At 42.7% G+C, this 26,983-nt stretch overlaps 1 protein-coding gene across 4 annotated transcripts in view; it reads right to left on the bottom strand.

The window, feature by feature from the left end:
- The window catches only part of ZSWIM6 (zinc finger SWIM-type containing 6), a 116,063-nt gene that overhangs the window by 57,446 nt on the left and 31,634 nt on the right, over positions 1–26,983 (bottom strand). The window contains exon 1 of one of the 4 annotated variants that reach the window (XM_038170108.2): positions 23,091–23,654. The exons of 2 other annotated variants lie outside the window; for them this stretch is intronic. In XM_038170108.2, coding sequence (XP_038026036.1) covers positions 23,091–23,130 — 40 coding nt within the window. In that variant the 5' untranslated portion in view covers positions 23,131–23,654. Of the gene's footprint in view, positions 1–9,636; positions 9,736–23,090; positions 23,655–26,983 lie in introns of those variants that run through there. One more of the 4 variants, XM_038170107.2, reaches the window with a different exon arrangement.

Raw genomic sequence — 26,983 nt, 5'->3', positions numbered from 1 at the left:
CTGCACTTCGAGATGTTTTAATGTTTTCAAAACAGCACGTGGCCCGTAATTCAAGCTCTACTGATATTTTCAATATGCAGAGGCTTTGCATTCCGGAGAAAAATGGGTTTAGAAAGCCGATGAGAGCATTAAGACAACGTACCAAAAGAAGCTCATTCGCAAAGGAATTTTGCTTCTGTTGAACGCTCACCACAAAGATGATCTAGCAGCCAAAAAATAATGCTTTCAGCTGCCGTACTTTTGGAAGGGGACAGTGCCAAAGTGCCATCAGGATGAAAACACGAAGTTGCTGAATTTTACAAAGTAATTTTTGCCAAAATCTGTTTGACAGTGCCCCATCTATTAACTAAAAACAGTCTGGGACTGTGGAACCGTCTGATAAATGAAAATTCACTGTGCAGTAGCAAGACCATACGTACAAACTGTCCAGATGTCCTTCTGAGGTTTGTCATGGAAAATAAATACCTTACAACAAAACAAAGGAAACTTCAAAATGTAGAGAAAATAAAGAGGAGAAATGGCACGCGTAGATGCAGCAGCAGGTTGCCTTTCAGTTTCTCAAGTCAAAAGCAGATTTTGAAACAGCAAGTTCCACTTTTCTAACAGGACAAGCAGCAAATCTACTGCACTAAATAAGCAACACCAATGAGCAACAATATATCCAACTCCAAAGATGTGTTCTCAAGATAACAAGACAAGCAAAAACTACCAGAACAACAAGCTATGGACCTGGATCCATTTGTGATTCAATCAACAATACAACAAGCCATTATAAAGCGAACTTTATTTGAAAAAATATTTTGAATAAAACTAAAAAACTTTTTGGCTGACGTTTCATAAATGCTAATAACATGAAATCAAAACAAGCACATTGACAGATTTAAATATAGACTGTTCTTATTTATGCACAACAATAGTACTTTAACAAAATTTCTAAGAAAAAAATGACATCTGCATTGCCTACATTAAAAATATATCATCATTATCAAGAATTCTATCAATTAAAAAAAAAAAAAGACAACACTAAGTTCACACTCACAGTAGAAAACTTAGACTGAAATGCAAACATGCATCACCAGTGGTACTTTTTATCCTTTATAGAAAATACAAAAACGTCAGAACAGGAAAATTTCCCACATCCTGAAAAAGTGACTGTGAGTAGCTTGCTGTCACATACTTTTTGATAACACCATCTACACCTCAGCCAGTGTTCATACACTACCTTAAAATTAGGAAACATGCTATTACCTCTATTTGGAAGTTAGAAGTGTTCCTAACATTGTTCCATTAACCCTATTCTCCAGCAGTTTACAAGTACCAACTACACACACTTATTCTGTAAATCCCAGGAGCTGTTCCAAGCTCAGAGAAGACCAAGAGCTGAGGCTGCTTATAGAGCAAAGGAAAAGAAGACCTTGTTCAGAGGGCTCGGGGGTCTTTCAACAAGCCAGACCTACACAGACAGGTAACCCGAATCATGCCCTCTAACAGCGGTTTAAAGGAACCTGCAGGCCTGCCAGCTAGGACTTATTCAGACTACTATACAACTTGGCATACATAACCACCGTGTACAGTGAAAAACACTTCTGCTTCATCTTGCCTACCAAACAGCAATAAGAAATGGTTGTGGGAAGTAGTTTCCAGCTGTGCCCGTTAGCTATTTTTTTCACAACTTAGATCAGTGGTTGCATTTTTTTTTCCCAGGACAACCAAAAGTCTAAACTATGTTTACCTCATTCAGATTTTGCCTTTAAGAAGTGGCATTCCTCTAAGACAGCAAAGTAGCATCCTATGTTCAGTTCTGTATGAACTTTGGACCACTCTAAAAACAGATCAACAATACACTGTGAAATTATTTTGAAGTCAAAACTGTGTGTGCCAACACTCAGCCCAGAGGTAGCGTTAGCAGCCCACTTACAAACCAGAGAAACACCGATTTCAAATGGAAAACACCTTCTCGTAATAACCTTAAATATGCAGGTGCAGAAGTGATGAGGAGCGCAAAAAAAAAGGATTAATTAACATGGGCAGTGCCTAAGATACCTAGGGAGGTAATGGATGTACAGGGCATAGAGTAACTTACATGTGGGGAGCGCTGCTAGAACAAATTTGACTTTACCACTGCACTTTGACTTTAGCACCAGCCACAAACACCTGCCCGGACCCAGTGACTCGTGTTGATGAAGACATCAGCCAGGATTTGATATTCCAGGGCTTTTGCAGGCATGGGGGGGGGGGGGGGGGCAGGTCGCTGCGCACAGCCCCACGCACCCGCCGCGCTGACAGCCCCAGCGCCCGTGACTGCTGGCGTGCCTCCAAGGCCGCGTGCGCTGTGCCGCTGCCAGCCTGATTTATTCCTCCCGAGGCTGCGAACGCACCAGCCTTATTTAAAGGCAGCCTTCCTCCGGGACTTCCTTCAGGAGCCCCAGCCTGGGAGTCGCACATCTCCACTGCTCAAACGCCAGCGCTTGATGCTGCGGCCCGAGAGGGGTGACCCACGGCTGCGGACAGGGTGGGATGGGATGGGATGGGTCCATCCAGACTGCTCCTACCTAAGGGAAGGGAAAGGCTGTTCACATAGCAAAAAGCCTTCCCCAGCCCAGCAGCCTTATCAGCCCTGTTTTAAGACTGACATTGACTGCAGCAGCTCCTGCTGCCTGGAGCTGGAGGCAAGGAACCAAACCCAGCCTGCTCCCCGTCAGCACGGCCTCGAGGGTCCTCTGAAGTTCCACCACCAAATTCCCATGGCTTGTAACTTCCATCCTACCCCACACGAATCACACAACCAGGCTCTCACCAGCTCTGTCCGCAGCCTCAGGTCACACCTCTGCAAACCCAGACAGCCACCTGCACCCCAACCCATCTGACACGTATACAGTCAGCCCCAGTTTGCAGCATTACCTTTGCAGCCAAGGAAAAGCAGCGAAGTCTTGGTGTAAATAAGAAATACCTTTAAAAAAAAAAAAAAAAGCACAAAACCAAACAAAAACAACAATAAAAATTCTCCTCCTGGACAGCGATAACACAGAAGTCTGCCTCTAGCACAGTGATGCTCAGATTATCATCTAGGACGATACGGCAAGCAACGGTTATTGCCCACGGAGCAGCAGCCGAGCAGAAGCAATCAAATCTCTTCAATTAAAGGTTGAATACAGCACAGAGCAACCTCCGTACTGTGAACGCTGACGGATGCCTCTTAGGTAAAGAAGGCAGTCAATGGCTGCAGGCCACTCCAGCAGGTATACAAGTTTTGTGTTTTGTTTTTTTTAAAAAAGTAGTATCAGTTTAAAACAAACTTTGCTCCTCTTTGCTAAGAGTTTAACAGATCCTCTCCCTGTACACCATACCTTAAAAGCAAACAAAACATTTTTTAAAAAAAAAAAAAAGCTCTGCATAACCCTGGAAAAACTGCAGCTGATGGGTACAGAAGTACTGTTTGCTGTGAGACACCAGCAGACAGGAGATTAATTTATATATCCGAAAATTCTTCCCAATATTATATCCCACAGAGATCATGTGATGGTTATTAACAAATTAAGAATGCCAAAGAAATCATACGCTTCATAGAATGTGTGCAAATTAACATTTTATGATTTATGATGCACGGAATATGGTAAGCCTCAAACTTCTGAGGGAGAAGTAATTGTTTATCTGAGCTGAGGGAAACTGGCTGGAACCATAACACAATAGCTTGCTGCAGTGAAAATGTGAAGTGGGAGTCATCAAACTAGACTGGCACTAAAGAAAAACTGGAAGTAAATTCAAAATGAAGGGTAAGGAAAAAAAAAAAAGGGTAATTAAAATGCAAGCAAGTTGCTAGAGACAGAGCTACACTAACATAATTGTGCTTTTAGCTCATCACACTGTCCAGATACTCCTGCTAGTGTACACTAAGATGTTTATAGGTTGTCGTGGAATATAAATGTAGGCAAACAGCAGGCTCAGGTTTACACTCAGCCATAACAAAAGCTAGAAACAAAAGGTTGGGATAGACTAATTATCTACAGTTACATTTTGAGAAACAAACCTTCACTCTGTTTCACTACAAAGATATCAAGTTTGGGGGAAACAAAGGAAACCAGGACAATGCAGGTGAACATCTCAGGCCCTTTTTTTGTTTGCCTCTTTTTTTCTTTTTTTTTTTTTTTTAAGGGAACAGATTGAGACAGCAGGATGTGCAAACAGTCTGGAAGGATCCGCATCCCGGGAACATGCTCTGGGAACCCAAGAACAAGGACTGATTACTACCAGTCTTCAGAGGATCAGCGGGAAGACATTCATTGCTAGCTTTTGGGGGGGGGGATTCACTCCTCTGCAGCGGGCAGAAGCTGGCATCCCTCCTGCAGGAAGCAGGCAGCTGAGATTCATCTCCCAGCCCCGGCTATCACCCGAGGTGATGCTGCTTCAGCGCTTGCTGCTACTTGGTTTTCACATCACGGCATTCATGGGGAGAAATTATGCTTATGTGCTACAGCACAAGTATAAATATGGCAAATGGGAAATCGACTGCAAATGAGGAAAAGTAACAAAACCAAACAAAGTTGAGATTAAACCTCTTGCTTTCATTAAAATATCCTTACAGCGACACAGCAAGGAATAGGCCGCTCTTACATTCATGAAAGTAAATATTTAGAGAGCATCAGTTGTTTTAAGCAACTCAGAAGATCACTTGCTTGTCAAACAGATACAATACGGACATTTTTTAAAGTTGCTATTTACATTATTACTGCTAAGAGGAGAAATTTTCCACATAACATGCCTGCAATTTAAGGCTTACTCTCAACTAAGAATCTTCTGTCTCCACTGAAAGGAAATAAGAGAAATTAAATCATCTCAAACTGAAGAAAACGTCCAGCAAGATCTGCTTGATTTGGAGGGAAAGGAAAGAGGGGAAGCACCCAGCTGGAAATGAGATTTTTGTTTTGAAAATTCCCTCTGGCAGTTCAACATCATCTCTGCTCTCCACACGTTGAACGGACTCAATGCATGCACTTTCATACTCTTCTCCACTCTTTTATCAGGCTCCACATCACATCATTTATAACTCAAACAGTGCCTCTGCATGGCTTTTACGAAATGAGCATGATTAACAGTGCTAAGTCCCACAGTGGATAAGATCGAGTGGCTGAGCCCAGGCTAAAGAAGCCCCAAAACCTAAACTGAAGAGCAATTGTCTACATTGCTTTTCAAAGGCAAACTGGGTTGAACTCATGCATTGCCACAGACCAGCACAGAGTTTCAACAGAAAAGATGGGTGAATGCAAGAAAAAAGAGCCTTTAAAAACTACATCCTGCTTGACTCATAACACTGCTTTATCAATCAGGAAAAACTGCTTTCTCATCCTCTCGATAAAGGCTTGATCAAACTGCCACTGCATTTAACGGGAAGTGGGTAAAGCCCTAAAAGGAGGATGACACCAATCATTAATAGAAACCTGGGAAGTCATTTTTAACAAGATTAGAAAATGACTACTTCCTGAAAAGAGCAAGTCTGGATTTCCATAAAGGTGCTTAAAGTTTGGGAAAACCCAGCACAGGATGTCTGATACACAGGCATCCTGCAATAAAAAGCATTTAGGTCATCCCAACAGCATAAAGCATTTACCTGATAAAGCAACTTCAGGCTGTACTCAAACAGTTCAAGTTTAAGCTATGCCAAAGCACAAGCCTGTATGTTTCTGAAACTGCAAACCTCCCATCAGGAAATGGTATACTTGGACTAAAAGAGGAAATTACCACTCCCATTTCCATAACTAGTTGTGGAATAAATTCTTTTGTTTAAAATGGACCAAAAAAAAGGAAAAATCAATGGTGCACTTTTGCCAAATGAAAAATAGCATTCAAACTTCCAGAAAGTAAGAGAATCCCTAAAGCCTTTGTTTATTCTCTCACTTGTATACTAAATAGTCAAAAACTTTATTCTTGGCATTTACAATTTTTTTATTGTTTTAATTTTATTTACAGCAAGTGTTTACATATTACTGCAAGAGTCAGGATGTTCACTGAAATCCTGTTTATTCATAATCAAAATGGAAGTAGAAAAAGAGGTTTTTCAACTGCAGGAGCAGCAGTCGTTATGTAGGACTTCAAGAGGGGCTCAGCTCATTTTGGACTGTAAATTTTACAAGATCAATGTTTTCAGCAACTTCCTCTGGTCAGCAGAGCATTACAAAGGACTCCAGCAAAAATAATGAAGTGCAACATAGTGTTTCCTGACAAAGCAGCAGAGAAAGGGCCACTAAAACCATAGTGTTGAAAGAGTTCCAGGATGAGTCTAAAACAACACCAACATAACACAGGAGTCACCCTTGCATGGCTGAAGCCAGCCTGACGGGTCCAGCATGATTCTTTTTCTAGCTGTGCAGGCCAACTGCAGTGGAGCCCCCAAAAAACAGATTTATTTTTATTACAGCAGTTCCCCAGCATTCAAGTAAAATGTACAAAAACAAAAGAATATGCAGAGGTCACCTATACCACAAATCAGAATAGCCTTGATAACACTGGCACCCAGCCTAAACCCACACAACCAGTGGACACAGTGCATGAAAACAGGTTCTTGCGATTCACAGTTTTTCCATTCTGTTGCTAGGCTAAGTCCCAATTCACTTCACACTGTTCAGATTATTGCTCCAGGAAAACAAATGCAAATGCAGAGGTCCTGGCTAACACACCCCATCGCCAAAACTGGCTGGCATAACTCGCCGTGCTACTGCTCCACAGAGATGTGCGCCATCTCTCTCCAAAGAGGGACTGAGGACGGATCTTTTCTTCATGCAGGAACACCACAATTCTAAAGGCATCAAAAACTTTGAGTGTAAGTTGATTACCTATCTTTCTGTTTCTATAAAATGTAAGTATCTGTCAGTCAATCAAGAACTACGTGCATTCCCAGGCAGCGATTTCTCGGGAGCCACATCCACAGCAAGCACTTGAAACAGGTGAAGGGAAGGTGTGTGCGGGGTGGGGGGCCCTTGTGCATTTTTTTTTACTGACTAAATGAAACCTTTCCAACACATTAGCACATTCAGAGCACAAAGCTGCTTCTCAAACAATGAAGATAAGATTAATGTGCAATTTTCTTTAACAGGTAATTTAGGAGCCCACCCCTTCCTCTATAGCCACACACTAATTCCCCTTGAATGAGCACGGCATACCATTCTTCCTTGCCAGAGACAAGAAATTCTTAGGAATATTTACCTCTAACCTGCAGCACCCACAGGTTTAACAAGCTACAGTTATCCTGACTGTCAATAAGATTCTAGATAGTACTTTTGCACGTACCACGTTATCCAAGCCTCTACTAACATGCATAGGGTTGAACAATAAATTAAATGTGCAATATATATATTTAATTAGTACCTCACACCCAGAAAATCAAAACTTTCCAGCCAACACCAGAAATGGAGATACTAAAAAGTTAGGAAAGGCAAGGGAAAGCAGGAAAAATCTGCACAATTGAGAAAGCAAAAAGTCCCAGGATAAAGTGAAGAATAAAACAATGAAAGGAAAGAGGACAAATACAGCTAAGCACTCTAATTTGTCATTCAGATTTATTACCGAGTTACTGGAATTGTGATTTGACCTCCAGACTGGGTTTTACAGTACGAAAAGTATTAGAATGAGTACCCCAACAAAAAGCACTTCTGGTAACATTTTTATTTATAACTTTCACTCAGAAGCCAAGAAATACCTTATAACTATCTTTAACAAAGGAAAAGGAAACAATCACAAAACCACCGTCATTTATTTCATTTTTACAGTGCACTGTAGAGAGCCAAAAACAAGGAGACAGAAGGACCAAAACCTCAAGGACAGCAAGAGTCTCCAGTTGCCAGTGAGCCAACCAACAAGCTGCTTTCATGCAATGAAGGAGCAAATCCTCTTTGTGCTGGTAAGGCTTCTCTCTCCTTTACAGATCCCTGGGTTCCCTTGCCATTTGTTTTTGGACTTCAGTTTCTGACAAGTTATCTATACTACAACTATTAGCGTGTGTGATAAGCTGTTAGGGGGTGGAAGTGGGGTTAATGCTTCATTTTGTTAGCTTTAGTTGTCTACTGAAATAGTCAAAGGTTAGGCTTGCTGATGAACACGAAACCTAACCCACAAGACCATGTACATTGTTAATTGCCCCAGTTTTGTGTCTCAAGGTTGTTTTGTCTATTTTACTTATCTCAAACTACACATTGGTCTTGCAGTGGTATTAAGTTTCTTTTCTGATACAGGCCTCATGCCCACAAGTTTATCTTTTGCAATAGGAAAAGGTTCTCTCGTGTTTCCCATCTTTGTGTTTATTTTTTTAAGCATTCATCATAACCTATATTTAAAATAACCATGAAAGACAGGACGACCATTCCAAGCTGTTGAAGAAAAAGACGTTTGTATGAACTCTGAAAGAGTGGCAAGTAAACACCGAAAAGAGTGCCCTTCACTTGTAGAAAAGCTGAAGAGTTGTTGGTACTCTTGATGCTAATGGTTTAAAAACTGTTTTCCGTGTTAAATTCAGATGAAAATCAGCAATAAACTGCAGTATTATGTTATACCATTGTCACCTGCCTGATGCTGTTATCACAGTATACTTTCATACCAAGATTGAGACAAGGTAACATATAAATTACTTTAGAGAGGTGTCCAAGACACCACTGTATTTGAAATATTTAAAGGCAAAAATAGAACAGGGATCAATTCTATATACAGCCTCTGTTAGGATGATGAAAATCTGTAAACTTGGGCTTTTAACTTTTACTACTGTCAATATCCCAGCTCTCATCAAAACAAACTGAAATAATTCAAAGTCAGGCCCCTTACATAAAAGGCTATTGATTTATTCCCTTTATACTTTAAATGGTTCAGAAGAATATTAAAATTCATAGAAAGAATACCACCAGTCTTGCTCTCTTCAACAACGTGCCCATTTCTCCTGCAAACCTCCCCCACCTTCTCACTTGGCAGAGTAATCCAGAGGAAATAGCTGGGTACTATACCAAAGTTATTCACTTTTTAAAATCAAAATACCCCTTCCCCCCCAGCAATACATCCTGGCCCTTATCAGTCAAATGGGAAGGAAAAGAACTGTTTAGCTAGCATCAGGCTTCTAGCAGGTTGACCAGCCCATGATTTAGCTTACTTTTATTTACTGGAAGGGGGTTTAAATATATCATTCTCTATACCAAGGTGGATTAGACTAAGCAAGGATTACTGCTCCCTACACACGTTTTTTCCTGTTTACTTATCCAAACAGAAGGCTTCTTCCTCTGATAAGGACTGAGACACATCAGGAGATGCAAACATTATTGGCCATTTCCTTATAAATGGAGACGGGCTGCTTTTCCTTTCTGCAGTCCAAGTCTCTGGAATAGAGTTGCAACAGATGTCCAGACAGTGCCTGCCTCCCTTGTTTTACTCTCCAAGCAAGTCTTAGATGTTCAAATTCATAGTCCTAGCTTGCTCCTAACAAGGAACTATGATAGTTTAAGGCTAAAAGTCACCTTCCTACATGAGTATCTGACCACTACACCAAGTATTTTCAAAATACTTTAAAAGCACAGCATGTATCGGTAATAAACCGGGTTAATGAAGCTGGAATACCCAACGCTTCCTTACCCCCGCTTATTAATCAAGAAACCCCCTATTTCTCACCTCTTGCAGGACAATGCCAAGGGGCGTTGGATTCAGTTGCTGGCTGAATCTTCCAACCTGTGACATACGTCAATTGGATCAACAAGCGTCCTCCCATGCTCTGCAAGAGGGATGAGGGAAAACACCGCTCACCTTTTCAGTACCAATTCTCTGGGACGTGCTTGCTTCTGTTTATTTCACCTTCTGGTTGCACAAAAAAAAAACAAACATACAGAGACAAGACATCCATCGCCTCAGAAAAGGCACCGAAAGCTACTATCCTCTCCTCCTGGCAGTGGGCACTTCGCAGGCCAGCCCGCCTGTTTGCAGCAATACATCCTCAGTTTGGCTACGAAGTAATAGATGAGCATCCCTCTTTATGGATCTACCCCCAAGAGCTCTGAAATGTTGCTCCATTAAAAGCACATCGCGGCACATCCTGCTGGCTGTAGTTGCTGGAATACTCCCCCCCTCCCCAATCCCCTCCAGTCTCTCATGGACTATAGAGCCGAAATTAGCTATTCATTACGTGTGAAGGAGTCTCACATAGAGCAGCACCCTGCTGCGAAAGACTGCTACTTTACAAGGCAATTTCAGAACTGCAGCATCTGCTACCTTACTAATATGTATATTTAATGCTGCTGCACAATGTGCAGAATTATATGCTGCTCATTGCCTGTTTGTTCAGATATTACGTACTCTTAAGTAGCATTATTCCCTTTGAAAAACATTGTACTTCTTATTAGGCCTTCTCCCTGGTGTGCTTTGTAAGAGAGTCCCAAATGAGCAGCTCATGGGCTATTCTAGATCGAAAAACCCCATGACTCAGGGTGAGGCAACTAATTGTGACAAGCAACTACTAATATAACTCAGTTTATTTCTTGGGTCTCGCTCCCTGGTGTATCATTTTGATATGAAGGGAAGTAGAAAGGGAATCGTATCTCAAAAACTGGTGGGAAACCTGCTCCAGGTTAATCTTGCTGCTGAAAACATGAATACTTGTATTAGAGCAGTGGACTTTCAAAAGATTTTATTCTTTCTACTATAGAACGCTCCAAGTAGAAAGTTCTGTTGCATGCAGTTATTAATAGCTTTGTTCACAATAGCAAATGACTTCAACAGAAAAAAAACAGCTTTAAACTGGAGAAGTGAGGCTTCTGGGGTCAGGTATTAGACCAGTGCATGCAGGATGTTCCATGTCTTTCAATAAAGGCTTCAATATGACCCAATGCCACGTGTCTTCTTTAAGGCAGTGCCATCACCTTTCCCTGCACCTAACTCAGAGAGAACAAGGGTATGAACACAATTGTTCCAGGTAGCAAAATGATTGGCTGTTTGGTCTAGGGAACACTAGCATGTACGTGGCTTGCAGCTCAGCTTTTGACTTTTAATTACACTGCTTCCAAAACAGCCCAAGCAAAGGCTGGTAAAAAAAAAAACACCCTGCTACACTTAAGTGATGCGCTCTGGGAAACAGTACTTCAAATTTGCTTTGGAGCAAGAGAAGATAATCTGCTCTCTGTTGGAGGGTGAACGTAAGGCAAGGCAAAGGGCATTCCAATATGCTTAGCGAAAACAAGCTTTATCTCAACTAGACGCTCAGGATTACGCATTCAGACATTTGCTCTAGAGTTAGTTTTCAGATCTTTTTGATGTTAGATTTGGGGGCTATGACAACATGAAAGTATCCCCACAGGCTGCTTGAGGATGTTAAGAACAAAACTCTAGCTGGTACATTCTCCTCTTTCAAAGCTGCAAATAAATCCGAACATGAGAAAAAAGCAACAGAGACACCCCTTGTTGGCCAGACAGAACCTCAACCTATCTGCTCTTATCTGCTGTTAGCATGTGACAGTCAAACGACCCTTTGTTTTGATGTGAAACCCATTCCAAGGCTTCCCTATTCCACCCTTTCCCCCCCATTTCTATTTACACAGCAGACCAGCCTCATTCCTGAGGAAGGAGAGACTGCAGTGGACTGAGGCTGCTGCTCAGCTCCGCGTGGGGCCCAGACGCTGCCCTGAGCACCGTGGGAAGGGGAGCATGAGGCAGGGCCGCTGCACAGCCTGGAGCAAGCAGCGGGGTGAAGCAGGCTGCCCTCGGCTCTGTGCTGCTTAGCACCACGGCCAGGACTGGGGACGCTGAGAAGGATGTGCCAGGGAAGGTCAGGAGGGAAGAGCAACATCCCTGCTACACATCCCTGCAGATTCAAGCAGCTCACACAGTCAGAAGTGGAAAAGCACCACTTAATCCTTTCTGTTCTGGGTCTGCTGAAGACAGTGCTAAGAAACATGAAGCACATGTATGTATTTTGTGCTCTAATGGGACATACAAAGCCTCTCTTCTAAAAGCAGTAAGCCCAATGCTCCCTTCAGCGCTCTCCAGATGATGACGCCTAGACAAAAAGCAAGAGCAGTGGTGACCCTGTCTGTGAGGAAGGCCAGTCACAACTACTATGGTGCATGTAACGGTGAATGAAAACATTCCTTGAATGAATCGTGCTAGATTCTGGAGGAAAAAGATACATATTTCTTCCACAAGCAGCACATTTAACAAACAGATGCCCTGCTAGTCCATATGAAAGGAAACAACCTGTAATACCAAAACCATGAAGCAGAAGCAAGGCTCCTCCAAAAAGGGTTATTTTATTTTATTTATTAATCATCTACAGAAAATTCCTGAAGTATAAAATAGAACTGTTACATTCTGGATTTGCAAATTTAATGCTTTTAAAATACTTCTGCCAGAGATAAGACTAGTCTAGATAAAAAGTACATTCTTTTTTAAGAGTAAGGATGTCGCAAGTTCACACGTTTTGAAAGGTGATATTTGCTTTTTGCATGAGAGGGCAACGCAAATTCCAAGCCTTCCAGACCATGGAAACCAATAGAGGACTGAAGAAACCACCTTTTAAAAACAGGCTAATTCTTCGTTTCTGGAAAAAGCTAAACCAAAAAAAAAAATTAAAGTTGTTCAGGATGAAGGGAAGTAACCTTTATATTTTCTCTTCAGTCTGCCTTCCAAACAAATAAGCACTGGAGTAGCCACAATCATTTTTTTCAGGTGAGTTTCAGGGACTTGGTTTTCAATCTAGCTGTCCCAGAAACCTTATTGTTTACCACATCTAGACATGGAATTTTTATATGAACTAATTTTTATTAGCAAAGTTTTTTTCTGAGAACACTGGTAGGCTCTATTGCTGTAACAAAACAGTGGTTTAGTAAAAGGAGTAATTACCTTAAAGCTGGTCTATGATCTAACCAGCTCAAAACAAATATTACCTGTAGTTATTCTTTCAGAGTTAATATTGAAATCAGCGGTAAAACTTACTGAAAGAAACTGCTCAACTCTTTTTTTCCTTAATTGCCTGTTAAACAAGAGAAAAGCCTTAATAAGAAGAAAACTAAATTTATTTTGATTCAGAGCTCCTGGCCTGGAGTTCTCCAGTAAGAAAACTCCTTTCCTAAAAGCTGAGGAAACCTCCTTTCTTACTGTTCTTTCAGGGTAATGAGCAGGGAGAAAATGACTGAAGTATCACCAAGTACCTGCGCCTCCAACCATCTAATGAAGTTTGCTTTGTTTTCCTGAGGACTCCAAAGGCCTTGCTGTAAGGAAGTAACTCACTGCACCACTTGGGTAGTTATACACCATTGACCCATTCCACAACCACTTCAAAGGATGGAGAAAAAGCTTCCAAAACACCAGAGGCATTTCCAGCACTAGAGCATTATTTACACGCCTAATCCACAAAAATCATTGGCACTGCTCTGTGTATGCACAGAGGGGGTGGGGGTGTGTATTTCCCCCTTTATTATGGATTCAGCACCGCTGTGTAGAGGAAAGGTGTCGAAGGTACACCAGGAGAGCAGAGCAGGCGAAGGGAGAGGAACACTGAGGAATGCACACACAACACATCTGCAACATATTTACATCAGTATGAAAAACAGAAGCTCATATGCAAAGCTTCCGCAGTCAAATGGGTAACCCGGGGAGGTCAGACGTGAAAGGTTGCCTAAGTCCAGCAGAAGATGAGCTTGCAAGGAAGACAGGAGAAGAGCCCAAGCTGCAGAGCACGTGGGTTACGCCTGCCCCAAGGAAGAGCAGTGCATGAGAGAGAAACAGGCAGTCTAGACAGGATGGGCTGGAGGGGGGCCCGACTTGTTTGCTTCCACTCCTTGACAGTGAAGAGCTTTCCCACATCAAAAGGCTGGGAAGCAGGGGGCAATGCAGGAAGACCTACCCCGTTTTTTAATAATGAAAGTCTGCCGCCATTTATTGATTATACTTAGTCATAGCAAAGGTTAGAAAGAAAGTCTTAGAGAAGACTATTTTGCCACTTCATACCTCAAGGATGATGTTTTCCTGTGGCTGTGCCACCAATACTTGAATCTCATTCACTATCTCCCCATAAATCTCATGTTTGCTAAGTCTGTGCTAAGAATCCAACCTAGCCCACAGCCTTTTAGAAGCTAGGAAAAAAACAGTAAGCTGACTCTTTTAAACACCATTACCAACAGATTGAAAATACACAAAGAACAGCAGAGTACTCTGGATGCTGAAACCCTGGGAGAGAAAAAAAGTTTTCCCTCTCCATTCAGGAGCAGCTCTTCAGTCATAAGGCAGCTAACCAAGTATACCACGTTTTACCTTTTGAAGTAAGAGCATGGAATAAGGGTGAGGAAAAGACCTATTAGAAAAATTAAGTCTTCAAGAAACCAGGAATTATTTGAAACATAGTATTTAACAGTTGTTTAAAATATGCATAAGTAGGTTTGGAATGGTTATCCTTATTTAGAGCAGGAGCACATCTGTTTGTGTGTAAGTAAATACAATCTGACAGCAATTTGGATCATCTATCAGAAAGAATCAACTGCAAGTTTAATAAGCATTATTTGCATTCTACATAATAGTCTATTTGTTCTTTCAAGCCATTGCAGTGATAACACATTTAAAGTCTTCCACTGTGTACTAAATCTAAGGTACCTAGGCAAAGCACAGCATATTCCAGTTGGATGCTTCCCAAACCATATCGCTCAACTTTTTAAATATTACTGCCATCTGGCTACTAGGCTTTGTTTACCAAAACAGTAGCTGTGCACACATTGCTACAGCAGCTGTAGTCAAAAAAATTTAAGTAATACCATTTGGTTAAGTTACAATTCGTATTAAAAAAATACACAAAAACCTCAAACAATTCTATCAAATCAGTTACCTTTATACCTAGAAAAATTAAATACACATGGCTTTATGTTTTGATTTCTTTCCTAGTTTGGTACTGTAAGCTTCTTGAACTAATTTCCCAACCACACTGATATAGGAAAGAATTAACAGCAACTGAGGAATTTAACAAGAACTAAACAGGTAGGCTCGCTTATTATCTGCAATTTCACTGTAGATAGGCACTAGTGCTATATAAGTAGGATGCTGAAATGTTGTACTGGTACCTCTGGGTCATTCTTGGGGTACATCTCAAGTCACAGGACGTGCTCAGTGCGACCCTAATCCCACGTGGTTCACAGGCTGAAAATTCAGATAAATTCCAGCAACTCTTTCCAGTGTCTAGGCCACACTGAACAAAATAAATATTTCAATTATGACTAATCTGAAACAATGCACAATGAAAGCTGGGGAAGTCTTGGGAGCAGTGGGAATATTTAAATTGGAAAAGCGCCTGTGGGGTTTTTTCCTATTCCTAATTACAGTACATTGTATTAATCAGGCCTGGAAACCACAAACCCATGGCTCTTTGTGACCAAGTTGTCATAACAGCATCAAGCACACTCAAGGCCAAACAGGTGAAGATGCGTTTTTAGAGGCTTACTACAGGGATATCCTATAGGTATACAGCACTGAGGAGTTCTGATCTTTAAAAAAAGCTGTGGCTTCAGAGAGCCAATATCCTTAACTGGATAAAAGCCAGTGATGATGTAATTAAAGCAGTTTCTTTTTTTAAGTTCCGCACTGCTTAAACCCTCGTATAAAGCTCCATCCAGATACCTATTCATTTCAATACTCAAATAACCAAACATAAGAGAGTCTAACAGTTGCTTAAAATATGCACAACTAGATTTGAAATAGTTGTACCAATTTAAAGCAAAAGCACATGTGTTTGTGTGCAAGAAAATACAGTCTGACAGCAATTTGGATCAACTACCAGAATCAACTGCAAACTTAATAAGCTATGGGATAATTAACAAGCGCAGTTCGTACTTATGTGAGTATGTTGAGCTACATGCTGTTGGCCCAGGCTTTGCACCAGCAACTCAGCATGAGTTTGGTGCGTGCATATGCGTTCCTCATGGCAGTCACTGCTAGTTTGTATGTCTGAACGAAGGCTGGAGGCTGATAAAGTGCTCTGCAGTCCCCAACAGCTCTGCAGGCCCATTTTGCAGGCAGTAGAGTAGAAAAGAAGCGGTCTCTGTTCTCATCCAGAGAGCAGAACAGTGTGCACTACAGTTTGTTCACAAGATGATATTTTATAAAGAATTCAGTGTTTTGGGAAGCAATAATTAAGCATTTACTTCTGCAAGGAAAGAGATATCACTTTTCATAGTGACTGGGGTTATGTTCTGGTCCACCACGACTGACACAGGTACAGCATCTGACCAAATTTTATTTGGAGCAGATTCAAGTGCTTTATACAAGCTCTCAAGCCATCTGACCAGTTTTCCCTTGCTAGGAAATAGTATCAGTTTTGACTTGACCAAGTAAAAAGCGTGAGTAAAATAAAACAGAAGGCTTTAAAAACAAAACATACATTTGAGTCATAACCAATTAGAAAGAAAATCACCTAATTGTGAGAAAATCATGCAATATGAATAGAAATCTACAAGTCTATCGATGTAAAATACCATCATGAACGGATTCTGACATGTCAGAAAAATAACCATGAGAAAGTATATTTGAGCTTATAGGCCAAAAAGATAAACCTAGAAGTATTTTTTCTTCTTCCCATTTTATAGGAAACAGGTGTTAAGGAGGCCATCTAAAAAAGAAAAGCTGAAGAAGCCACATTACGTTTCCTCAAATATTTGGTAACATACTGCTTATTTTATCCCAATAATAAAATAAGCCCTAATATGAAAGATTCAAGTAATCAAATATTAATGAACAGTAGTAACACAATCCTCAGATTTTATAACACTGCTCAGCTGCTGTGTATTTATTTTTGAAAGCTGGAACAAATTGTAGAGTTGGATATTCCTCCTTTGGATCTGGATGCAAGCAATAAGCAAAACAGAAAATATAATTAAGAAAAAGCAGACAAGATAAAACAACTGCAACACCAGATTAATACTCCTTAAACTCTACTTATCTCCTGTACAAGTTTACTACTGTGCTGCTTGCTACAGAAACATGTTGTTCTTTCAGGAGATTGATTTCAGACTCCACAAGCACAGGGAGGAATAGTGTTCCAATACCAAGCATAGTTCAATTTCTTTTTGGAAAAACATAGAGAAAATAATGCATTACCTAGTATAAAGACATGCTTGTTTTTGATACTGCCTTATACCTTCAGTCCCGACCTTTTATGCACTTATGTTAAATCTTATAATGACAGAGCTGGCACTGATGCATGAAGTGTTTTTCCCATTCATATAACATACTTACAACAAGTCTACTCTCAATTAAACTCCTGTGAGCTACATAAATGTATACTTAGTTTTTAAATCTGACCTCCAAGGCCTATACTCCAACCTAAACACTTAAATGAAAGGTTTCAAGCAGCAGCAATGGTTTTGTTTCTCTCCTCCCTCCCCCTTTCAGTTTTGTGAAAACAAGAAATCCTCTTGTAACGCTCCTCTCTGCTTCTGACCCACACCTAACTGCTTTTCCACTGCTAAGTAATACCAGCTGGGGCAGCTATGAAAGCATTATTCACTTGCCCTGGGCTTCAGAATCTCAAGTCTATGGTTCAATTTGAACAGGTTGTCTAGATTCCATCACCATCTCTCCAAAGATGCATACACATCTAAATTCAAATGTAGCATAGGCCAAAGTTTAATTTAATGTTGTTGAGAAGAGGGAGGCAGAATTGTTTTGAAATTCTCCCCTGAAAAGCAGCCTGTTGTATTAGAACAAAGCAGCTTGTTTCTATCGTTCCTTTGTTTGACAAGTTTGGGCTGGTTAGAAAGGTCATTTATGCCTCAAAGCATCAAATTAACATTTGAGGACATGAATTTTAAAAATGGCTATTTGCTTCTGCTCTCCGAATTGCTAATGCTTTAAAAAAAAAGAAAAAAAAAAAAAAGACCTAGCCAGAGTCCAAAAGGAGAAAGAGCCTTTTCCTCAGGCAAACTAGGCATTGATTTTCTGTCCATGCCAGCACAAACTGACTATATCTTAATTAAACCTCACAAATTATGCAAGTAGTTGAAATAGTGTCAAATAAAAACCCTATTTAATTACTGAAGAAATACTTTTTGGCATATCACATACAACTTTCTCCCCCCTCTCCACATAGGTAAACCCAATACTCACAACGTGAAATCCCCACCACCACCACCAACTTCCAGGCATGCTTCACGCTGACTTGGAGTCTTTAACACAGTACTGCTCTTCTTGCTAGTCCTGGTTTTAATAAACCAAGTCTCTACTCATAACTCAAATACAATTATGTATAAGCGTTGGGTTAAGAAAAAAGCCCATGCGCTTTTAAACAAGATAGCCAAAAGCATTTGGGATCAACTTCTCTAAACATTAGGCCTTCCACTCCCACCTCTAAAAGCACCTGTGGTTTTGAATGAAAACCTTCCCAACTACCAACACCTCAATAAAAGCTGCATTTCACTGAAAACCTTAGAAGCCTACAAAACATCCACAAACCCACAAGCATTTCTTCAAAGCCAAACGAAGCTGAGCTCACGTCATTCCAAACAGGCAGACCTTCAGCAGAAGCTTATACCTGGTCACTTGGTTTCCTGAGCTCCCCGAAATCTGTTCAGCGGCATTGTATCCATCTTCCCCTCCCAGTAGATGGAGACAGGAATACAAACTGCAGATTGAGCTCCCAGCCATAGGCAGGTCTTGCTGGCTACCGGGATTCTAATTTTAGGCAATAAGGCCCGAACAATAGCAGCACCAGCTCGACTCTGGCAGCCTGCACAACAGCAGCTGGCAAAGCCAACACCAGCAAAGTTGTTTCGAAGAGGTGGGGCGGCAGGAGGAGCCCAAGGTAGCGCTCACACAGCGTGTTTGTATTGGCAACCTCCCTCGCCTGCCAACCGTCCTCGCCTGCCAAAAAGGATCACCCAGAATTCACCGGGGATTGCTCCTTAATACTCCATTCAATCTTTTATTTATGGAGAACAAGCCTCACGCACGGTAAAAACTTAAAAGAAGTACCCGAACCTTTCAGCCAAGGAGAAGCATGTCTGAGCTCTTTCACAGCCTGTGTGTTTCAGAGCCCAGGCACCACCAACCAAACCCAGCGAGCCAGCTCCAGCCAGGGCAAGCCTCGCAGGAACTGGAACACCCCGCGCTGTCTCAGACAGACACCACTCAACTAGAAATCAGCTCCGTAGTATGCAACTCAGCAGTACAAGCCCGGTGACAAGAGTAATCTGTAGCAGCAAAAGCACTGCCTACATGTTGCTAGGCACTAGTTCATAGTAAATACAATTGTAAGTTGCTAGTACAAAACCAGCTGTTATTTTGAAGACAGCAAAAAAACGAGACAACAGATCCTTACACAGGCAAGGGAAGCCAGTTCATGTTTCCACCTGTGAAAAGTATCTCATTGTTTTATGCTAAAACAGGGAAAAGAGCAGTAAGCAAGGGGAAAAAAAGCAACCTGCATAAATACGCTGATAGAATGCTGCTTTGTCACTTTCCTGTAATTGTTATTTGTTGAAACATCAATGTACGGAAAAGAAAAAGTATTAATCCAGGGTTACCCACAGAAGTTGCTCCCGGACACAAAGGAATTATTCTTTTAATGTGTGCAGCTATCAGCATGAAAGCCAGATACTGTACGTCCACAGTCAGTTTTACAACTAATATATTTGTAATAAACCAATTTAAGAGTCATGCTATTCCAATCAGGCAGGCACAACTATGTGAACCTAAACTTGTGAAACATTTTCCCTTATCATTTTTAGTTTCAGATCGCACTGTAACAGCATGTTGATTATATGGATTTGTGCAGCAAACATCACTTCAAAAAGCACACTTTGAAGTAGCCTGAGGAGAAAATCCCCAAAACTTGATGAAGTCTGACAAAAGCAAGCCTGTACTCTTCCACACCGCTCCTATGGATATTAAAAACCTCAAAGCACTGGACGAATGCAGATGACGCAGTATCTCCATGTACTATTAAAATATCTCTGTGACATAAGTACCATAGTGTGATACGAGGATTTGTCAGCTAGCACAAAAGAGCTCTGTAACACATTTCAAGGATAGAACTAGGGTACACCATGTTTCACAGAACATAATCGCACATACTTGAGCCATCAGAAGCCGTTAACAAAGGCAACGCAAAACCTTCAGCCAAATTCTAACTGAGCAGGATCCTTTTTTTCTGAACTCTGGACCCCCTACTAGCACCTGCAGAGACATCTAAAACGTGCCAACCAGTGTCTCGCTTTGGGGATGAGGACAGAAGAACACTCAGTGAACTACGCCACTTACATCCCGAAGTTCACAAAACGCAAAAGTTAGAAGAATAAGGTAAGAGAACGGAACACAGCATCAGAAAAGGTTCAAGTCAGAAAGCTACACGAGATCAAAGTTAGCAATAAAAAAAAAAATAAATACTTTCTACAGGGATTGAAAAGGGATTTTAACACAAGTTGAAGGAAGGCTCCTCTCACTCATTTAGCTGCAGCCCTCTGTCGATACAGTTATTTTACTGATATTAGAAGAAAAACGTAAATAGCTAGGGGCAGTCAAGCCAGCCACCCGCAGTCAAGTCTGTGTTGTGCAGGATCTCTCGGACCGTGTTTGGTGCGGGGCTCCCAGGAACAGCATGGACCCACACTCCTCCTCATCGCTGCTCTGCTCTTCTTGCAGTCCCTCGAGACCTCCTGGCAAAGGGCACCCACTGCAATGCCACCACACCTCACCTCCTGGGAGAGGGACAACATGGGATACTCCAGGCAGACAGACTTGAAGCAAAAGCAGCGAAGTGTCTGGGAAGGAGAGATGGGAGTGGAAGCAGTATGTAGCAAATGGGATAGGACAGACATGTTGTTTGTCACCCCCGCTGTGTCTGAAACACAACAGGCAAGCAACAAAAAGGAGAGATTTTCATCCTGATTCAGCAAAACAGAAGGGAGAAAGAGAGAAGGCAAAAAAAGACCAACCTTTTTTTTTTTTTTTTATAGCTAGAGGTGCATCTCTATCCCTACTCCATGAAAATCAAGAAACAGATGCAAAACAAAGCCATTTATTTGCCACTGCAGATTAAAAAAAAAAGTAGGGGAGACACTTGATAAACTTTTGGATTCTTCTCCAAAAAAAATATACTCAGAATTATTACAAATGCTTTTTGCCACACTCAAAAACAATTTTTTAATCTATTCATAATACACAGGAAACTAGTTCTGTTGAGTGTTATTTTCTTACCTAATCAAATAGCTGCCTCATTTATTATTCCTAATTTATCCACCAGCTGTGAGAGCTCTGCTCTCAGTTCCCTGGCTGTAGGAGTTCACCAGATGGGCAGTCCCCAAAGAAAGACCTAGGGGGAAAAAGGAGGGGGAAAAAAAGTGGTATCTTAATCAGAGCCCTGGCTAAAGCAGTTTCTGTTCAGGCTGAGCGTGAAGTTGCCTTCTTGTCAACATCTCCAGAAAAGAAGCAAGAAGTTACCCAAACTAGAGACAAGGATGGACAAGGATGCAGCTTTAGCACCAGTATTGCTATTGACCCCCAAAGGGTCAATAGAGGGAAAAAAAAAAAAACAAACAAAAAACATAACATGGTACTTAATAGCCTGCCGGGAAAGGGAGATCACCCACAGGAAGTCACCAATACATACACACACCCCGCATTCATTAGTGGTTTACCTGTTTGCTTACTACCCTCTGCCTGTTGAAAGAGGGACACAACACGTGTGATGTGCAAAGGGGTTGCTACTACTCTATTGTTGTAGTGCTTTAGAAGAGTTTGGGCATTCTGTTGCTGAATTCTTGCATTGACATCCTACTGCACTGCCAGTACTGCATCACTACAGATGGTCCAGATCTCTACAAGACACGACCACCAGCTGGTAGGGCACAACGGGAAAACAACGTGCCATTTGGGTACCAGCACTGCAGTACCACTCCATACTTCTATTCTTTTAAATGTTACTGCACCAGATTTCTTGGTGGATACGTTACTGGGTACATTTCCCTTTGGTTTACAAGGGGAGAGCCTCCCTCTGAGAACTGCTTGTAGGCTTGTTTCACTGTGAGTCACCATGATGAGGGACTTCTAGGTACAAAAGAAAAGAGCGCTGCACCTTGAAAAAACAGGCTCTGAAAAAGAGAAGCGAAACAGTAAATACGAAGAACACTATCTACTGTAACAACAGCCAAAACCAACTACGTAATCAAGATTGCTTCTGCCTTAACTCAGTTTCAATAAAAATACCAAAAACAAATGAAAGAAATGCATGATTATACAGTCATTTTAGTAAAATCCACAGCATTCAAATTTAATCTATTTTTACCCACCAAAAATAATTTAAACCTCTAACAGTGCATTTCAGAAGGAGGCAACATGTTAATGATTCGACATGGATAATATTGGTGATACAGGGATGGTTGGACCAGATGATCTTGGAGGTCTTTTCCAACACTTATGATTCTATTTTACATGGTGCTTATTCTTTGTGGAAACACGGAACTTCAGTGAGTGTTTTATGACCCAAACCCAACATACCTAGTTAACTCTACAATACACACAGTAATATTTAGGTAACTTGAATGCTCCAATGTCCTGTGTTTTTTTTTTTTTTAAATGGTCTGTGCCGCATTTAGCTAGACTTAGTCATTTTATAGCTCAAGAGGAAATCCCAGATTGTGCTCACTGGAATGAGGTGTAAAACTAGTCTGATTCATAGAGGCAACCCAGAGGCTTCGTCGTAGTCATGCTATTGTATTACGGCTGCCTGGATGCCCCAGACAGAAGCTGAGGCACCACTGTGGTATGCACTGCCCAGTAGCAGTCATGAAATTTAATAATAATCTCCAACAGACAAGACAGGAAAAGGACAGTGGAGAAAGCAACACACAAGCAGAGTGACTCACCCAGAGGCATACAGCACCACAGCGGTACAGAAGAAATTCACCTCTTCTGACTCCTAAAGCCCCAACCGCTGACTAGGTTACCTCTCAAACGTCATTTTTAAGAGGTGTTTTCCATACCAGTACATCTGGTCTTTTCTGGCTCTGCTACGACTTGGCCCCGACACCCTCTGCCAGTGAATTTCACCAACCAGTCCTGCCTTGCACAAACAAGTTTTCCTCTGTAGCAGTTTCAAAGCTCACCTCCCTTCTGCTGATCTCCCTGTTCCTCCTGGTTATTCATCCAAACGGGCAGCTCTCTGCTGATGCCACCTACATCTGCAGCTCATTGGCAGGAGAGGAAGCAGGAGAACAACGAGCAGGGAGCTTCGCTTGGGCTGCTTCCCGTCCCCACTCCTCCTCCGCAGCACTCAGTGCCACGATGTGCCTGTGGTTACACTGAGACTGCACGACACAGCAGGACCGGGGTGCTCGCTCTGTGTGAGCCCTATGCAGAGCTGTGTGCTGGCTGCGAGGGGATACGGGGCAGTGTGGTGGGCCTGTCAGCGAAGACGAGAAGCAACACGGAAAGATAAAACCGAGTTACAAAACCGGGTTAGAAAAGAAAATGAGCGGCTTCACAGAAGCTGCAAGCGCCCAGGCAGCCGGGCAGCCTCTAGAGCCGAGACTTGTCCCGAGACACTGAGAAGAAATAACAGAGCGCGGAGCACGGCTCCGACATCCACACACGCGCTGCCAGCGGGGCCGTACCGGGGCGTGCCTCCTCACACCCGGGGCAGCCCCCGCCGGCCTCTCCTCTGGACAACCGGGCACGGTGGAAGGCTCCCACCACGCCGGGACAGCCCCGCAGGGCGGCTCGGTGCCGGCCGAGCCCCCGCTGCCCGTGAGGGGCGGTCGCTGGGCGGTGCCGCCGCCGCCATGATGGCGGCTGTCCCCGGGCTGAACCGCCCTCGCCGCCGTCAGCTGGCGGGGGAGGGAGGGAGGCCGCATTCCTCGGCGGTGCCGCCGGAGCCGCCGGTGGGAAGCTTAGAAAGCCCTCAGCTGTGCGCCAGGAAAGCGAGGGAGCTGGCGGGCGGCCAGGCGGCTGAGCTCAGCGCTTCGCAATGCGCTTCCTCCCGGCGAGCGGCTTGCATAACGCCGGAGGGAGGCAGCGAGGCAGGGACGGGCTCCCCCCACCCCCGGACCCCCGCCTCGCCCCGCCCCGCCCCGGCCCGCCTGAGGGCACCGGGAGCTGTCACACACAAACCATTTCCCCCTCAAAAACGAAGGGGGTCGGCCGAAGGTCGTGTAAACGCCGCTTACACGCCTCGTTTCGCTGCTCTGGCGAGCACAGGGCTCCCACCCTGAAGCCCCCGGGGCTCCCCCCGTGAGGCGGCGAGGACGGCGAATCCCCCACAGTGCCACAGGGAGCCCCGCAGCTCCTGCGGCTCCTCTCCCGCTCCTTACCAGGAAATAACTGGTTTTGTTTTATTCTGGTAAGGTTTTATGATTTCAATTGTCAGCATCACACCACTACCATAAGATTACAGATACTACAAACCCGAAGTAAATAAACTCTTGAGAAGCGTCACAGTAAAATTAAAGTTTTAATTCAGCTGGCAACGTGCAACTCTGTCAAAGGAAATCCTTCACAAAAAGTCTGAGCACACTTTACAGGTATTTAGTTTTCACAGCTGTTCCCCCACTACCATTTACTACATAAGACACCCAACTCCAAAGAAATAAAGTCTCCACACTTCCTGGAAAGGGGCAAGCACAGTGCTGGTAAGGACACAACTTCACAAATCACTTTTTTTTAAATGACAAACTAAGCTGCCAAAAATGGATGTCCGTATTTTAGTCAGAAAATATGTAGGTTCCCCATTTAAAAAGAAAGATAGCCGTCTCATCCAGCATTCAACTGACAGCACCCAGGCACAGTTACAGCCAAATAAAAAGACATGATTTCTGAAACAGTAAGTTCTCACACATTTTAATTTGGAAGAGATACCAGAGCACCAAGCTGTGCTCTCAAGTTGTATGCACAGGTAGGATGGGGGCAAAGAAAGAACATCTCTTCTCTCACACTCCTTCCGTGCCACATACGCACTCTAAAAAGCCTCCCTTTTCCAGCGTGTTTTAACCACCATTGTTAGGAGGCGCAGAAGCTCCAGCTGTCAGCCCTCAGAGCTGAAGCTTTACAATGTTGTTAAGACCTCAACACACACGTCACTTTAACCAACAGCACGAAGGATTTACAGTCTAACGATACCTACTATTCACAGAATCACAGAATCACAGAATTTCTAGGTTGGAAGAGACCTCAAGATCATCGACTCCAACCTCTGACCTAACACTAACAGTCCCCACTAAACCATATCCCTAAGCTCTACATCTAAACGTCTTTTGAAGACTTCCAGGGATGGTGACTCCACCACCTCCCTGGGCAGCCTGTTCCAATGCCTCACAACCCTTTCAGTAAAGAAGTTCTTCCTAAGATCCAACCTAAAACTCCCCTGGCACAACTTTAGCCCATTCCCCCTCGTCCTGCCACCAGGCACGTGGGAGAACAGACCAACCCCCACTTCGCTACAGACTCCTTTAAGGTACCTGTAGAGAGCGATAAGGTCGCCCCTGAGCCTCCTTTTCTCCAGGCTGAACAAGCCCAGCTCCTTCAGCCGCTCCTCGTAGGACTTGTTCTCCAGGCCCCTCACCAGCTTCGTCGCCCTTCTCTGGACCCGCTCAAGCACCTCCATGTCCTTCTTGTAGCAAGGGGCCCAAAACTGAACACAGTACTCGAGGTGCGGCCTCACCAGAGCTGAGTACAGGGGGACGATCACCTCCCTAGCCCTGCTGGCCACACTGCTTCTTATGCAAGCCAGGATGCTGTTGGCCTTTTTGGCCACCTGAGCACACTGCTGGCTCATATTCAGCTGACTATCAAGCATCACTCCCAGGTCCTTCTCTTCCAGGCAGCTCTCCAACCATTCCTCTCCCTGCCTGTAGCTTTGCTTGGGGTTATTGTGCCCCAGGTGCAGGACCCGGCACTTGGCCTTGTTGAACTTCATGCAGTTGACCTCAGCCCATCGGTCCAGCAATTCCTACTGCTCCCTTCATGTTCAGTTTTATAAATCTTGTGCAGATTGCATTTGGTGGTGAGCTGGACAAAGTGAACAGTTAACTGCTGCAAGTAAAAGCATTTTACCTGGATGCATAGCTGACACCAGTATCTAAATGCATGGAGTCAATCAGTTCCATGTCTTCAAAGCACCAGAGCACTGATTTGAATAAAAGTTCCCCATAGCTACTATAACTGCCACAACATACATATTTTAAGGTGATATTTTATCAGCATATACAGCGGCACAAAAAACTTGAGCACATTAGGGGATGACAATACTTGCTGTGGGGACCATAACTTTTAGTTTTCTTGACATTTACAAATTTGTTCTCCGTTTTTAGCATGCAAACTATTTCTTTTACATTTGATACATACTTGGATTAGAAAGAATCTGTTGCTTTATCTATCTGATCTATCATTACAGAGTACAAGTCACAAGTCTACAGTCATTAATCTTCCTGAAATACTCCTAACAATGTAAATTCCACAAACTAAAATCTTCCACTGGATACCTCATAGCAGTGTTAAAGGGATTTCAGTTATTGAGTTCCCAGTGCTTCTAGTTCCAAGTTTCTAATTTTTGGCTATTTGCATGAACCATTAAGAAAAGCTCCCCACAAGCCTTCCCAGTTTCTGCTGTGCTAGTTATGCCCCTAAGTTACATTTGCTGTTATAATACAAGTTGGAAAACTTCTAGTACACTTTTTAGACACTACAGAGCGTTACAAGATTCAAATTAACAACTACTTTTAAATGTAGAAGTGGACAGAATTCAGATTTGGATTTCGCTTTGTATGCGACATTTCCTCAGGAAAATTTCAGGCAGCTCTCTTGGTGTAAACAGTGTCACTTCAGTGTTGCTGTTCTTAAACTGCATCACGATTATCTTGATAGTCCTCAGAATAAAATCCTTCTAAAGCAATGCTAGAATAATCACATTAAGTGTCCTAGGGTTTTCTAATTGCCATTGAGCTTCTTCGTTTTAAAAACAGTAAAGTTGTAAATGTCCAATTTTTAGCCTTTGGACTGTTTTTAA

The sequence above is a fragment of the Anas platyrhynchos genome, chromosome Z, assembly GCF_047663525.1.
Source record: "Anas platyrhynchos isolate ZD024472 breed Pekin duck chromosome Z, IASCAAS_PekinDuck_T2T, whole genome shotgun sequence".
Classification (NCBI taxonomy): Eukaryota; Metazoa; Chordata; class Aves; order Anseriformes; family Anatidae; genus Anas; species Anas platyrhynchos.
This window is presented reverse-complemented; position numbering and strand designations above follow the sequence as displayed.